The sequence below is a fragment of the Recurvomyces mirabilis genome (assembly GCF_035927965.1).
Source record: "Recurvomyces mirabilis strain CCFEE 5264 chromosome Unknown scaffold_16, whole genome shotgun sequence".
NCBI lineage: Eukaryota > Fungi > Ascomycota > Dothideomycetes > Mycosphaerellales > Teratosphaeriaceae > Recurvomyces > Recurvomyces mirabilis.
The window spans coordinates 133,184-149,293 of record NW_027041950.1 but is presented as its reverse complement, the minus strand read 5'-3'; the positions used below and the strand labels follow the sequence as shown (position 1 = coordinate 149,293).

At 53.5% G+C, this 16,110-nt stretch overlaps 4 protein-coding genes across 4 annotated transcripts; 2 read left to right on the top strand and 2 right to left on the bottom strand.

Moving 5' to 3' along the window:
* Positions 1–139: 139 nt before the first annotated feature.
* Positions 140–6,644, top strand: SAC3 (actin cytoskeleton and mitosis protein; the record flags this gene model as incomplete). Its single annotated transcript, XM_064839008.1, has 3 exons — positions 140–445; positions 503–5,174; positions 5,509–6,644. The coding sequence occupies 3 exons, from the start codon at positions 140–142 to the stop codon at positions 6,642–6,644; spliced, it is 6,114 nt and encodes a 2,037-aa protein (XP_064693256.1).
* A 121-nt stretch (positions 6,645–6,765) lies between these two features.
* LTS14_006309 (uncharacterized protein) lies at positions 6,766–8,397 on the bottom strand (the record flags this gene model as incomplete). The annotated part of the gene is made up of 1 exon (XM_064839007.1): positions 6,766–8,397. The coding sequence occupies one exon, from the start codon at positions 8,395–8,397 to the stop codon at positions 6,766–6,768; it is 1,632 nt and encodes a 543-aa protein (XP_064693255.1).
* Positions 8,398–8,927: 530 nt separating this feature from the next.
* Positions 8,928–10,121, top strand: LTS14_006308 (uncharacterized protein; the record flags this gene model as incomplete). The annotated part of the gene is made up of 1 exon (XM_064839006.1): positions 8,928–10,121. One exon carries the CDS (start codon positions 8,928–8,930, stop codon positions 10,119–10,121), a length of 1,194 nt encoding a protein of 397 aa, XP_064693254.1.
* Positions 10,122–10,369: 248 nt separating this feature from the next.
* Positions 10,370–15,529, bottom strand: LTS14_006307 (uncharacterized protein; the record flags this gene model as incomplete). The annotated part of the gene is made up of 1 exon (XM_064839005.1): positions 10,370–15,529. One exon carries the CDS (start codon positions 15,527–15,529, stop codon positions 10,370–10,372), a length of 5,160 nt encoding a protein of 1,719 aa, XP_064693253.1.
* Positions 15,530–16,110: the final 581 nt, after the last annotated feature.

The following is a 16,110-nucleotide window of genomic DNA, read 5'->3' as shown; positions in this document are numbered from 1 at the left end:
TTCTCGAAGCGGCTGGTGACGGGAATGGGTTTGAACAAAGCGACATCAGTAACGAATCCGACTCTCTTTGGTACCTCGACACCACTTTCTGGATCTTCCCATATGACGACCGAAGCGCTTGTGTACCGATGGGACGACCATGTCGTCAGCACGCGGCAGAGGAACTGTAGAGCAAGGTAGAGGACGAGGAACAGCGCGAGGCACGTCGACAACGCGTGGAGGAGGAGGCTCCAAAGGAAGTGCATCGCGTGGCAGGGTGACGGGTCGACGGACTTTTGGAAGCCCTTCCCGTGGTGATGCGACAGCTCCAGCTCGAGGAAGTTTTGCTGCGGGATCATCTCTGGCCAACACTTCAAATGGCTTTCCTTTCGGCAAGCAGAGTCAACAACCGGGCGCATTCGGCGGAGCACAGTCAAAAGGCAATTGGGCGCAGCGATATGAGCAGGTAAGTCACGCCCAACGACATCGCTGCTGACGCGACCTAAATAGTGACACGATACAGCTCGAGACGTCTCGTGAACAGGAACGGGCGCAAGCCATACGCCAGGGCCTCATTGCCGACCCGAACAAGCCTCGATCGTTGGCCGATGCCATTACACCTGTTGGAACATGCCAGGGGATGTGCGCGGAGTTTGAGAGAGTGCAAAGGGTTGTTCAGAACGACGTTTGGGCGGAAGAGACAGATCAGAACCGGACGGCGTATAGCATCGGAAATGCTCAGCCGGATGAAGTACGCTTTGTCAAGAAGTTTCGCAGAGCAGCAGCTGGTTTGGAGGAGCAATTGCCGTCGGATCTGCGACCACCCGCGATTCTCAAGAAGACATGCGACTACCTGTTCGACGAAGTAATTGGACAAGCACCGGCACTGGAGAAGGTGCACCATTTTGTTTGGGATCGAACACGGGCGATCAGAAATGACTTCTCGATACAACAAGTCACCAGAGCCGAGGATCTGAGCATTGCAATTGAATGTTACGAGCGGATCGCACGGTTCCATATCGTCTCTCTTCACCAGCTGGCTGTGCACCCACGGCCATACGATAAGTACGATGCGCAACAGGAGCGCGAGCAGCTGGACCGGACGCTTTTATCCCTGATGCAATATTACGACGACAGCCGTGGTCGGGTTAGCTTACCAAACGAAGCTGAATTCCGAGCATACTGCGTGATCTTCCAGCTGCAGGACCCTATTCCAGATATGGAAGATCGTGCGCAGAGCTGGCCGAGACAGATCATGATGGATAACCGAGTTCGAGTAGCGCTGGAGCTCTACGCAGCTGCGTGTAACACCATGGATGCGCAGGGACCGCTGAAGCCACGAGCGAACCATCTGATCGCACAGCAAGATTTCCAACGCTTCTGGAGTATTGTAGAATCCAAGAAAACATCATATCTCATGGCGTGTGTGGCGGAGATCTACTTCAACCTTGTGCGGCGCACCACGCTCGAAGCGCTTTACAGGGGTTTCCGACAGAGTCCGAACAGATCTACGGAGGATTGGACTGCTGAGGCACTACGCGATCTCCTCGCTTTCGACGATGTCGATCAGGTCTTTACGTTCAGCCAGGCCTACGGATTCTCGTTTGGCAAGCGTGCAGATGGAAACCAGTACATCGATCTGGTTTCTGTCAGAGGCGAGATGCCACAGCCCAATGTTGGACTGCCGAAGCAATGGAGAAGTGAAATGGTGGAGATGAAGAGATTCGGGAGGACATTACCTGCCACTATCAGTGGTATGACGGTGAAGCAGGCGCGGGAAGCAGGTTTGATGCATGCTGAAGAAAATGAAGACGAAATGGAAGATGTGGATGGGATGATGGACGGGACCGAGCAGGAAGCGGCGGGGCCTGATCTTGATGACGGCGAAGGTCTTTTCGTTCCGGAAGTGGCCCCGCAACAAGAGCAGAAGAAGCCTACGACGTTTGATCAACTCGTGTCGAATTGCGTCGTGCAGACTTCAGCTGCCACGGCTCCCACAAGTACAGCCAAGACCACCGATAACAGTGGATGGAGTTTTGGTAAGCCATCGACTAATATCACGGGTCCGAGCAATGCGACCTCGAGTGGTCCACCTGGAAAGCTCTTCGACTTCACCGCGGCAAAAGCGGCGGCACTAGCTGTTGCTCCCACTGCCCCAGCAAGCACGCCTTTGCCAGCCTTCAAGCCTTCACCCTTTCAAGGAAGCACATTCAACTTCGCGTCGGCTGCACAACCAGCCCGCCAGACCTCGCCAGCCTTCAATGGGGCACAAAGTGTCTTCGATATGCCGGCTGCAACTGCGCCGATGCCGGTGTTCAATTTTACAGGCGCTCCCACGTCACACGGCAATGGCACTGATTTGCCAGCGGTGCCAGCGCTTTTTCAGAATCTACCTCAGTCAACAGTGGAGTCGCCACCAAGTTCGCCGGACGAGGCATCTTCCATTTCCGCTCAGCCACCTAATTTGGCAAGCGCGACCTTCGTACCCGATCACGCGCCAGCGAGCGAGCCGAAGATCGTGCAACCTTCACAACCCGCGTTAACGACTTCGCCGAAAGACAAGAAAGCTTCACCAGCTTCACCAGCTTCACCAGCTGTGCACGAGACACCTTCCATTTCCATCGAGCGGCGTGCTTCTATCAACCACCAACACAAACCACGTGTGCCAAGTCCGCTCCGAAAGGGGTCAAGCTTCGAGGACTTTCGAAGCGCAGGCAACACTACTGTTTCACAACCAACGGCCGCTGACATCTTCGATCGGCTCGCTAGAGAAATACTCGAGGACTCGACATCTGGCTTCTTGAGACAGTATCTTGAATATACTGTTTCACAAACAGTCGCGCAAACACAGGCGCAAGTCCACCGCGAGCTGGTCAACAAAGAGGCTGACGACTTCCGCCGATATATCCTTGAACGTCGGTACGGGAGGAGGTGGCGCGAGGCCCTGTGGCGAAGGAAGTCAACACTACGCGCACACGCGCGACGACAGAGAGCAAGGAGAGGTTTGGAGGACTTAAGGAGCGACAAGGTTTCTGATATGGGTAGTACAATGAGTCGCAGTCGTGCAAGCACGATGGACGACGCGCCAACTCGACCCGAGAGAGTCGACAAGATATTCCAGCAGACTGTGCTTGATGAAATACGGCCGTCACAGCATCTTTTGAAATCCCATGCAGCAGCCGGCAATAAGCGATCTTTGTCTTCACTGGCAAAGGACGCTCCCCCCATCAACGGCTTCTCGCACAAACGTCAGAAGAGTGTAAGCCAAGTAAACGGCGCGAACAGCTTACACCAGCTTGACCACAACAGTGCACAGGCTGATCTGTTGAGACGTTCGGCATACCTGGCAGGTTCTCCTCCCGGCCAAGAGCGGCAGCAAAGCACGACACAAACGAATTACTTCCGACTCAAGGCTATGGGCATTGATCCTGTGGCGAAGATGAACGAGGCAGAACGTGGAAGGAAGCGGAGGAGATCTGACTCGGTTGAGAATGCATCAAAGACACCATCGGACAGTAATGGGCGTTCCCCAATTCTGAGCCTGACGGCCAAAGCATCAGCGCCAAAGTCCCTGATGCTACCGCCACCTACGACAAGCGCAAAGAAGGACGACAGCGACGATGCACTTTTCGCACGACTCAAAGCGGCCAGGGAGGCGCTTGCAGAGAGTGGGTCGATCGTGAAGGATATTGTGGCAAAGGAGCAGGAGATGCAAAAGAGTCTAGATGCTTCGAGGTCCTCCAACGACTCTCCCTCAATGATGAAAGCGCGAGCTGAAGCAAGGTGGCGTGCGTCAAGACCTGGCTCTGTCGTACCTACACCAGAGCTACATGGAGACGTGCCAGCTTATCGACTAAGGGAGAGCAGATTCGTGCCACGTGAACAGTACGGCAAGGCCATCGAGCGCTCCAAGGTCTTTCGCGAGTCACGGTCGTGCGAGATTAGCAGGCCCGAGTCTCGTTTCGATGATACCACGTTCGATCAGTCTGTCAGCGACTTCGTCAAGCCAGTCTCGCACAGCTTTGCGCCTGCTACTTCCTACAACTTCGACAGCCCGGCACAGAATGGTCAGCAAGCCAATGGCCTGGCATATCCGGACTTGCCGAAGTGGGAGCCTCCAGCACCCCTCACGCAGCCAAGCAGTTTCGCTCCTGCTTTGTCACAAACCACCTGGAATTTTGGTTCGAACGATAAGCCGCTTGAGCCTTCAACATGGGATCCCGCCATGTTGACACAGGAGAAAGTGGCACACATCTCCGACCCAGCACTGTACAACCCGCCCGTTGATGCTGATCCATTCGCACCAGCTGAAAATGGGTTCGTCGATCAAATCCGGGACAGTGCAGGTTTCTGGCCAAACGAGATACAGCATCAGACCATTCCGCCGTCGCAGATCGAGGAGACGCTCGCAAGGTCGTTCGGTCATTACCAGGAAACGCAGCCAGATCCCTACTTCGATGCTGCCGGACCTAGTCCGCCTCAAGATGCACGCAGTCAGTATGCTAAATCGCGATCCGCTTCCCAGGTCATCTCGCTTCTTTCAGATGACGAGGAAGAAGAGGAGCAGCAGGCTTCTGCTCCCGCCGGGTATGCGCCAATGATCGCTCAGCTAGCCACGACCAATGGTGGAGCGCGCGAGCCTGAGGACGGCGATGGCACGTTTGGGTATGGCAGATTCGAGAACCACAACGCCGAGGTTCCTGATTCGTATCAGTATACTCAACATCAGACTCAGTACTCAAACAATCCTTATGCTGTACTGGCAGGTGAGTATAGAGGTGACACTGAGGACGATGGAGAGGTGAATCTTGAGGACGAAGAGGAATTGGAGGAAGAGGACACGGATGTTGACGCGGCTCCTGCCACGAATGGCCATCGTTTTCGAAGCGAGAATGCTGATGATGACGAAGAGGGTGACATTGGAGATACAGAGGAAGACTATGATGAGGAAGAAGAGTACGATGATGAAGAGGAGGGCCAAGGTGGGCCAGTCAGAACTTTCAGGAGTCACCATCGTGCAGATGAGGAGGGAGAGGAGGAGGGGTTCGACAGTGACGACTATGATGAAGAAGACGAGGAAGAAGATGAGGAGCCTCGTGGTGTATTTCCTAACGCGGGCAGGTGGCCAGCACAGAGCGCCAAGGATCCGGCTCTGCAGATGGTGGGCAACACGGAGGAGGAAGCGATCGAGCTTAGTGATTAGTTCTCGCTGGTGGAGCTTGTGATAGTATGATATGGCATGGAAAGCAGAGCGAAAGCATTCTCGGGAGCATCGACGCTACGGGTATATGGATATAGCTATCGAGGCACATCACATGGTGCCCTGCAATATGATACTCCTGGAAAGCGTTCAAGATAAATATCAAAATCTCTTTCAGATGTCCGTAAACGCCGTTGGCACGTGCACGATGACGAAATATTGAAAGATCACAAGAAGGCATCTCCGAGACACTTTCGACCTCTCCTTACGTGAGCGCTTGTAGATTCCATAATAGCGCTCTCGATAGACTAAGACTAATTCTTCACTAGACGGGAAGATGGCGGACGCAGCGAGACCGTCGACGCCACCGCGCACCTCAGCACCCAAAGCCACAGACATGACACCGGAGCAGGTCAGGCGCATGGAAGAATCACGACTAAAAGCCAAAGCCATACGACAGCAGCAACAAGTAGCAGAGGGTCGCAAGACAGCAGAAAATGCATCCGGCTACCCCGTCACCTCCACAGCCGGCCAGAAACGAGCGCACTCGTCCATCACCTCCTCCCGCGATGCGCCACCCACTAAGCGCGATGCCCGCAAAGACTCAGACAAGTCGAGAGGCATCGATGGCCTGTCAGGTGACACCGATATCCGCGTCGCGAGGAAATTCCAGAAGTATGTCGAGTACGACTTTAGCAAGATGACCGATACGAAGGGAGGTTTCATGACACACGAAGATGATCCGTTCAATAAAGCACTACACGCGCCTGATGCAGCGGATAAACCGGCAAATATGACGTTGAAGGAGTGGGAACGGCAGCAATTACAGAAACGGCTAAGGGAGCGGAGGGAAGGACCGTATGAGCCTGGATTGTCGGTCCTGGACAAGAGGGAGATCACGAAGAAGTGTCAGGATTGTGGGAGTCTGGAGATAGATTGGCAGTGGGATGAATTGCTGAAATGCCAAGTCTGCCATACCTGTAAAGAAAAGTTGCCGGAGAAGTATTCGCTCCTTACCAAGACGGAAGCGAAGGAGGACTACCTCCTGACGGACCCGGAGTTGAGGGATGAGAGTTTGTTACCGCATCTGGAGAAGCCGAATCCGCATAAAAGCACCTGGAATAATATGATGCTCTACCTCCGCTTCCAAGTTGAGGCCTATGCTTTCTCCAAGAAGAAGTGGGGTAGCGCAGCAGCATTAGACGAAGAGTTTGAGCGCAGGCAGAAGGAGGGGAAGGATAGAAAGGAGAAGAAGTTTCGGAATAAACTCGAGGAGTTGAAGAAGAGGACGAGAGTGGAGGCGTATAAGCGGGGGAGGAAAGGTGGTGGTGGCGAGTTCGGAGATGTTATTGGTGGTGGGAGACATGTTCATGAGTGGGGTAGGCAGGTGGAGGATCCGGAGACCGGGATGCTGAGGCGACGGTGCGCGGAATGTGGGATGGAGGTTGAGGAGATGGAGTTGTGATGATGGATGATGACGGATGATAATATTATGATACCCCCGTGTACGACGACTAACGTTTGAACAATACACTCATGAATGCAAATGAGATGGCACAAGATGCTTGATTGACAATTCACCTGCTCTACTTCACGCCTAACACTTCAACCACTTTTTCGGTCACAGCAACTATCTTCTCCTCCTCCAGCCTCTTCCCCACCAACTGCAATGAAACCGGCATCCCATGAACATCGCCGGCAACGTAGTCCTTAAACACCACCTCATCCCCCTCCCCAAACGCCGTGAAATCCTGAGCATAAACATCCTTCTCCTTATCCGCCACAACCCCAGTCGGGAAAGTCGTCGCAGATAAGTCGAGGATGTTATACACACCCGTATAACTCACACTCCTGAACTCCCCATTCTTCGGCGCCGCATAAGGCGTCGTAGGCGTCAGTATAGCATCGAGGCCTTCACACGCCACCATTCGGTCTAGGTAGCGTTTTGCCAGTGCCGTCCGCTGCTTTTGGAGCTGCCAGAGTTCATGGACGCCTAGTTCGGTCGCGGTGCCGTAGGCGGCCATTTCTGTTTGCAATGGCTCACCAGATTGTTCTAGGACGGATTTTATGCTCTTGCCGCCGTCGGCTAGGAAGAATTTTCCCATGAGTATCATGGCTTCTGCGTGGTCTGTCGCTGGCCAGTCAAGGATCTCGTGGCCGGCTGCCTTCAGTTTCTCGACTGTGTGTTGTAGCGCTCGTGTGACGGGCGGGGTTGGGTGCACGATGCCATTATCCCAGAGTACCGCTATCTTCAGCTTGTGGTTCAGTGTTATGAGCTGGTAGGGTAGTGGTATACACTTCGGGTCCTTAAGCCAAGGCTTTGCACCCACGACACTTTCAATCCAGAGTTTCACATCCCCTATACTCCTCGCCATGGGCCCGTGAACAGACGCCACGGCTTCCTGCCCACCCATCCCAGTCCTAGCATCGAAATGCGGGAATCGTCCATACGAAGGCCGGATTGTAAAGATCCCTGTACATGCCGCTGGAATCCGCAACGATCCACCGATGTCTGTTCCCACACCTAGGGGACTTCCTTTCATTGCGATTAAGGCTGACTCGCCTCCTGAACTGCCGCCGGAGGTCAAGTTGCGGTTTAGTGGGTTCACTGTCCGACCGTAGACATTGTTGACTGATTCTGCTATCATCATTGCAGTAGGGACGTTCGTCTTCACGTACGCCACTGCGCCAAGATCCCGGAGGACGGACACGATGGTACTTTCTTCCTTTACTGGATCAAGAGCCCAGGCGCAGAAACCTACGCTGCTGGGGTAGCCGGGGATGTTGAAGTTGTCCTTTAGACTCACAGGTAGGCCGTGCAGTGGTCCTGTTGTCGTTCCGGTCCGTGAGAAGTGATCATCTAGTGCTTTGGCTCGTTTGATGGCGTCGTCGAACATGATCACAGTCAAGCAGTTGGTGAGTTGATGAGCGATTGCTGCTCGCTTACAGAAGGCTGTTGTGACTTCCACGGCCGTCCATTCGCCTGCTGCTATTGCGCCGACGATTTCTGTGGCATAGCTTGAGGTGATTTTAAGTTCTTGGTCGGAGAGGAGGCCGCTTTTGGCTGGGAAGTCGGTAATGTCTAGTTGGGTGTCTGATGGGAGTTTGCCTGGTACAATCCGCCATTCGGAGGGTATGGAGTTGCGGAGTTTGGTTTGGGCTTTTGCGGATATGTCTGTCCAGTCTTGTTCGATTCTGGGGAGCTCGGTGCCGGCCATGATGAGCAGCTAGAAGAGTTTCGACGGCCGAAAGCGGAAGGAGCAAGATGTAAGGCGGAGATATGATCACGGCCTGGAGCGAAAGTGCAAACCTCGACTGGCAAGTAAGGAAATCCCTCTCCTAGTAAAGGACAGCCGTCAAACTCTTGATAGCAGAGACGAGGTGGATAGATCGGCGTTCAGTCGCGTGAGGGGCAGCATTATGCCGAGCTCGTATCATTACTATTGCACCTTATCTTGCCTGACTCGCCTTGGGAGCGACATTAAGCTCTCTGTACATTTTGAAGCATCTGCCCAGATATGCTGTACGAGCTAATCTATTGTTCCAGCTGATGTATGTCGTGATGCTAGGACTCATCGTCGAGACTCGCTGTTCTGACGAACTATCCTTACGTCATCAGTATGTGGTAGTCAATGGCAAGAACTTCACAATCTCGGAAGGTCAACTAGTATCTGCTCTTCTTTCGCTTTCTTCACTTCTGTGTTAATCGTTCACATCTTTGCCGCTTCGCCTTGGCAGGAAATTCATCATGTCAAGCACGGGCAAGAAGTATGCCTACACCACACTCATCACTCGGGCCTCATATCTGGGAGGTGTGATAATACTGGCTCACACTCTGAAGAAACAAGGCTCGAGGTATCCCTTGATTGTCTACTACACAACGAACATGAGAACAGAGGCCATCAAAGCTCTCGAGCTCGAAGCACCAAAACTCAACCTCATTCTCAGACCATGCGAACTTCTGCTCCCAGCGGCGAATATAAAAGTCACATTGATAGCGGAACGTTTTGGCGACACCTGGACCAAGCTACGAGTGTTCGAGGATCTTTACTCATACGACGCTGTCTGCTACCTGGATGCCGACATGGCGATCTTCCGGAATATGGACGAAGTCTTCTGCGATGTCGATTCTCTACCTTCGGATCATATTGCAGCAAATCACGCCTGTGTCTGCAATCTCGACAATGATCCGTGGGCGCCAGAAGACTGGAATGTCGAGAACTGCGCATACTCGCCACTCTCACATCCAGGAGCCTTGACAAAGCCAACGCAGCAGACGCCCGAAAGCAGAGGAACATATCACCTTCTGAACTCCGGCATGTTCCTCTATCATCCTAGCAAGGAGCTTTGGGAGCGGATGCTGCACTTCTTCAATACCTCAGATAAGCTCTCCACGTACAAGTTTCCCGACCAGGACTTTCTCGCGGACTTCTTCAAGAATAAATGGCGAGCTCTCGGATATCAGTATAATGCACTGAAGACCATGCGATATATTCACGCCAACATCTGGCGGGACGATGAAGTCGTGTGCCTGCATTACATCGTCGACAAGCCATGGGTGACTCGCGTTAGTGCGGACGGAACAGCGGGCTTTAAGGGCAAGGATGGAGAGACGCACACTTGGTGGTGGAACAATTACGCTCAGTGGCAGCGGGAGCGGGAGTCGAGTGGCGACCAGGAGATAGTGAAGATCATGAAGCAACATGTGGCGCAGGAGGATGGCAGCCAAAATGACGATCCTGATATGAGGGCTATCGGTACTGGTGTGCAGGCTTTCGCCAACAACAAGTCGGACGAGGAGGACAAAGCGCCAAGCTCGAACGACGCCAAGGGCAGCGATAATAAATCCATGCCAAGCAATGGCAACCCTTTCGAAAAGAAGGCGTTAGGCGAGCGTGGGCACGGCCCAGTCTCACATGGCAGTGGGAAAATGGTACTATGACATTGTCCTCGGTGCGTAGCGAGAAGGACGTGAAGGACGGGCAAGGGCCAGGGGTCAGCAGATAAGAAAAATCAGTTCTGGCTTGCCGCTAAGGCCGCCATTCGCGCTATGGGGTATCTATGATCAAAAACCTCAGGTGTCCCCAAGAACGCCATGCTCGTTCTGATACCCACATGTACATGCTTCTCGTCTGAAACCGTGTGGCCCCCCTCTTGCAAGCTTTCTCAAGCAAAACAAGTCTAAATGCATCACATAGTCCGACTACCAGGCGGGTATAAAGGCTTGAAATTCTGAGGAATGTGTCCATTCGGTGTAGTGGATAATGCACTTGGCATGGACGTGGCAGAAGGTGGCCTCGTGGCAAAGCTTGATGCTGTGCCATTGAATATTGGCTGCTGATGTGACGTACTCGGCGTGACGGGCAAAGTGGGCCGCAAAGGCTGTGTTGTCGAAGGAGGTCCCATACCACCGTAAGCTGGTCCGCCCACTGGAGTAGCAGTGCTGGGGTAAGCGGCTTGTAATTGCAGCCTAGCACGGTCCTTGAGCCTGCCTTGCTTCAGTTCCTCATCTACCTCCTTCTGCTCTTCCGCGTTAAGTGGCTCGTCCCCAGCGTCTGCTTGCAAAGTCTCCATGGTCTGAACGCTTCGTATGTGCAAGTCCTTGCCCTGACTTTGCCTTATCAGCAACTTATCGAGCACAAGCGGGTCTTTGCCAATCAAGTCGCCAACGTCATCTTGCTGCACTGGCGTCGGCTCGTACAGATATTCGCGGGTGTTCTTGGTCGCATTGCGGCGCGGATTCTTCTTGTCCACCACGCGCTGTGCAAGCGAAGTCTTGAACTGCTGCTTGTTGTATATATTGGTCTCGAAAGTGCCGCCGGCAACAAAGCGGTAGACAAACACAGGCTTCGTCTGACCAAGGCGATAGGCACGACCGATAGCCTGTTCTTCCCAAGTAGGGTTGAAGCTGAAGTCAAGAATGACGACGCGATTGGCGCTTTGGATATTGAGACCGACGCCACCTGCGCGCGTCGATACGATCAAGACATCGAACATGCCCTCGTCGAGGTTCTTGATCGCGCTCATCCGCTTTGCAGATGCTATCTGTCCATCAATCCGACCATAGCGAACGCTGCGATCGTTGAATAGATCACAAACATAATTGATAGTCGGAATACTGCCGGAAAAGATGAGCAGCTTGTCATCGCAGAGTCGAGAGCTGTTGACAATCTCCAGCAGAGATTCCATCTTCGGTGACAGTTTTGGGTCTATGTCCTGCTCGAAACCTGCAACAATAGTGTCGATCATTTTCTGTGTGAAACCAAGCGTAAAGAGGTCTTCCTCGCCGGGATCTCCCATAGCTTCGGCTTCCATCACTTGTTCAAGGGTGGCGTCCTCCAGGGCACTGGTTGCCATGGTGCCAGCAGAAGCGTCAGAGACTGCAGGTGAATCCTCGCGTAGCAGCTCAACAGGGTCCTTCTTCGACTTTCTTGCTTGCGTCGGCTTGGGCTGAAGCAATTTCCGCTGGAACGCAGCAGGATGGTTCGTGAGCAACATCAGTAGTCCAAGCCAGCTGAAGATGGTGACCTGGCTGGCACTTCTGTTGCGGTCTCCAGTGAGCAGAGCATGCACGCACCGCGAGTACAGCGTTCTCTGCGTGTGTGTCATCTCGATCGTGATCACATACTCCACTTTGGATTGAAGAGAGCCTTTCAAGGCTGTGATGTCAGCACGATCCACCTTTGGCCCAATATCCCTGTGTAGGACTGCCAGCTTCTTGATGCTCTTACGTCTCTCGTAGGCACTGCTGTCTTCGTACAAGCCGTCCTTGATGGGTTCACCATATTGCGCTCGAAACCATTGAGGCTCACCAAGGAAGTCCGGTGCCACCCACGATATCAGGGCATAGATCTCATCAACGTCGTTGCTCATTGGTGTCCCAGTGAGAGCAATACGTGACTGAGTCTTGATTGCACTTGGGCCAAGCGAGACCCCGGCTCGAGGATTCTTCATGTTGTGCGCCTCGTCCGCAACAACCAATTCGGGGCCCTGCAGCAAAATCTTGTCAAGCATCTCACCATCTTGCTTCTGACGTCTTTCGGTGTTCCGGTGAGTAAAGCCGCGGAACATCGCATATCCTATCAGGAGAACTCCACCAATCTGGTACCACTCCTCCAGGATCTCCATATTCCCTCCAGCCGTGCCGCTAGCCTCGATCCGGTGAATGTGACCTAATTTGTTGAGTGGTGCCCATTTTTGGATCTCTCTATACCAATTCTCGACCAAGGTAGGTGGACAAAGGATGAGTATGCGGAGTGTACGTTCGTCGCGTGCAGCTTTCGGTATCAGGGTACGGGGCAACTGCTTACGAATACCCTTGTCCCTGGACTCGCAAGTCTCGACCACAGCGACGAGCAGCGCGATGGTCTGCATGGTCTTCCCAAGACCCATGGTGTGAGCCAGCAAACATCCTTGAGGTCCGTCGTCATCGCCTTTAGCAGTAATCTCTCGCCACAAGAAGCGCACACCTTTGATCTGATGATCCTTCATCATTCGTGCGAGGCTTGCATGAATATAGATGGGCTGCTTGCCTTCCGCGACCTGGGCGAGGTTGAAAACAATTTCGGTCTTCACGGAATCGGTAGGATCCAGAGATGCCAGCTGTGAAGACCCTTGAGCCTGTGTCTCCATCACTCGGTCGAATTTCTCCTGACGTGCGTGAGCGTCGGTCCTAGTCTTCTTCACCGCTTGGCTCTCCAGCATCTTTCTCTTGCGCCTCTTATGCGGAGTGTCCTTTGGGCCTTCTTCACTGTCGGATGCAAGATGCATCGTGCTGGGTGCTCTTGGTGCAGCACTGGTTTCGGTGCGTTGCGGCATCTCAAACAAAACACTCTTTATCTTTCGCAGCACCGTGGCAAGCATCTGTACGAACCGCTCGATCTGCTCTTTGTCGCGAATGATTTCGCTCCAAAGTTCAGCTTCGGGGTCACGCGATAGATATGCAATATCGCATCTATACCAGACTGCCAATACGCGAGCGCACCACAGCATGATATCGTCGAACCTGAGCAGGCTGCTTGCTTGGCCTTGAGCCTTCACAATGGCCTGCAACTCCTTATTGAACGCTGCCCTGTCCCTCATGAACGAACGATGTAGATCGTTACGCATGTCCGCGCCATTATCTTTCAAGACCTTGATGAGCAGGCGCATTCGATCGCTTCGTGCGTGCAACTCGTCGTACTCCCAAGCATCCACATCTGGAGCGACGGCGAATTCGCCATTACCATCATATTTGGGCTCGGTCTTCTTTGCAACAGTTTTGTTTGGGAGTCCTTTCTTGCGGCGTGACCGTGGAGTGGGACCAGAGTCTGACAAAAGCTCAATGGGCTGCGAAGAAAGGTGCCCACGACCATCAAATCGATCCTTGGACGGCGTTGCCAATTCTGGCTTCACCCTTTGAGAAACGAACGTGGATGGCGAAGGCAACTCGTCAGCCGAGGTCTGTCCTTGCATGGTAGAGTCCAAGTGTTTCGTGGCGCTCCGCTCGACAGAGCCTCGAGTCGAGGTCCGAGTAGTTACGGGCTGAGAAGATCTAGCAGAGCCTGCAATTGCTACTGGAGTCTCCGCTTCCGAAAGCCGCTGTATGAAATCAGGTGAAGATGGATCAAGCGCAGACATCTCGTCCGAAGCTTCAAAACCATCCTCTGGCAGCTGTGACGGTTCGACGAACGGACTGCCACTGGGTGTATGGAAATCCTCCACCTCTGCTTCCTCGTCAGTGTGGTGTCCCGCTGGTGTAGCTTCCTTTGAAATAGTTGGTGGCGCCACAACATGAGTTGCACGAGTAGGTGAGATGCTCAGCCTGTCGCCCTGATGCAACACAAAAGAGTTATTTGTAGACTTGGTCGTAGCCAGTGTCTGTTGCGCGTGGCCACTCGATGCATGCCTGTGGTGGATCACATGCTCTGGCTCTTTCTTCCTCTGCCACACCGAGATCTTCCACATCTCGTACTCACGGTCCTCGAGTGTCGGATCGAGCCTTGCACATTCACTTTTGAGAGCAGCTGAACTGGACCACTCTTCCCCGACAATGTCGCGCGTCAGATTCGTGAGTCGTAGACCTAGCCGCTTGATTTCCGTTTTAGCCGCCTCGATCATGATATCTCTGAGCGTTCGGCTTTGTTTCATCTGTCTCCACACAGTCCAAGCCTTGCCTTCCCACTGCCCTGTTTTCTTCTCTCGCCACTGTGCCGCATATGCTGTCATGTAATCTTCGACCAAAGTGGAACTCTGGTTCGCCTTGACCGCAGCATAGGTATCGGCATCCTCATGAGCTTCTTCATCCTCGTTGATAGAAGAATTTGTCGCAGTGATCTTTAACTCAGCTTCCGACTGTCCTAACACTGGCAACTCCTGATCTTCGCTACCTTGCTTATACTTGTCCACGAGGAAGTCCCATTCGCCCGTGGATTCCTGCTCGCCGCCTCCGTACTGGTAGTCAGTCCGCAGTAGATCAGCCTTTTCGCGTGTGGCGACAAAATTGTCTGTAGAGCCAGCTTGGATGACAAGCGCAGACCGTGCTTTGCTCTTGTGATATTGGTCAGGATAAGGTAGGAAAGCAACTGCATCCTGCCCGAAACGTTGCAGGTTGATCCCTCTTTCGTCGGTCACTTGGTTGAATAAGTATGTCAAGCGTCGCGAAACATACTCAGCCTCACCAGGGTGCTGAGTAGCTGGTCTTGAAAAGTGAAACTCTTTGGTCTCGCCCGTGCTCTCAAGGGTGTGGACCATGATATTGCCTGCTGGCGGGACGGTCAGCACTTCGTGACCGAGGGTGGTAGAGCCAAAGAAGATTTCATCGACCGGCAATGCCGCATCGGGTAGATGAGAAGTGTGATCAAGTTCCAGCTTCGAAGGTGCAAGCATCGATTTCGTAAGATCCAGCTTACGCCGCTTCCGACCACGGGTATCCTGAACCTCGACCTCATTTTCGCGAACGTGATGTCCGACTGGCATGTCCTGATCAAAGTCCATCAGCAGTTGTGCATCTGCCGGTGGAAGTACTGCCGCGTCGGAGAACGAGGGTGCGCCAGGAAGCGAGGCCGGTGTGCCTGGAGCTTCGCTGAGCCCACGCCCACGGTAGCTGAGGGATACGCTGCGAAGCTTGTAGATGCAGTGCATGATAGCGCCACGGTCGCGAAGCGAGCGGATACCGAGGTCATCTCGCAGTGTGGTTGACTCGACAGCGTCCAGCAGTGAGGCACCATCAACCTCGTTGTCGGCTAAAGACTGAAGGAAGGTGGGCATCGGTGGTAGGTACGAATTCCGATCACGAACATAACGCGCAGCATCTTGTCGAAAGAATTGTTGCACGTCGGAGATGCTCCATCTCCATGGATCAGAATCCATGATGGCAGGAGCCACGCTCGTGGAAGTGGCCGGTCTTCTTTCGCAAGATGTGTTGTTTGTTTTCAAAAGATTCAATTGTGCAGGCACCAGCTTGAACTTCTAGTGGGGCACGAAACGCACAGGGGTGCACGGACCGAGAGTCATGTGACGAAAGGTCGTCGAAGACGGACGGACAGGAATACGCTGTCTCTCGCTGCTGGCTCGTGAAGATTGTGTGTCGATTCCTACGCGCTAGCCACGCTCGAACAACCCTGAATGCCGTGCGAATCACCAAACATCCGTGAGGCCAGTCTAGTAATGCCGATCACGTCTCCTGTGCGGGCACATGATACGCTCGACGTGGTAACGTGGAAGTGGTAGAGCTGCGAGCACGTACAACCGCCGTTTCTGAGCCTCGCAGAAGTTCCGCCAGAAGCCGATTGTCTTGACAGGCCGTAGGTCTAGGCTGCGGGGGCGAATACAGCAGAGAGTATAAGTGTACGCCGCAATACAGTATTGCCGCTTCCTCAGATGATTTATCTCGTCTCTTCAGCCGCTTGGACGCGGCAATGCCGTTGAGCTTCGAACCATGCATTGATCTT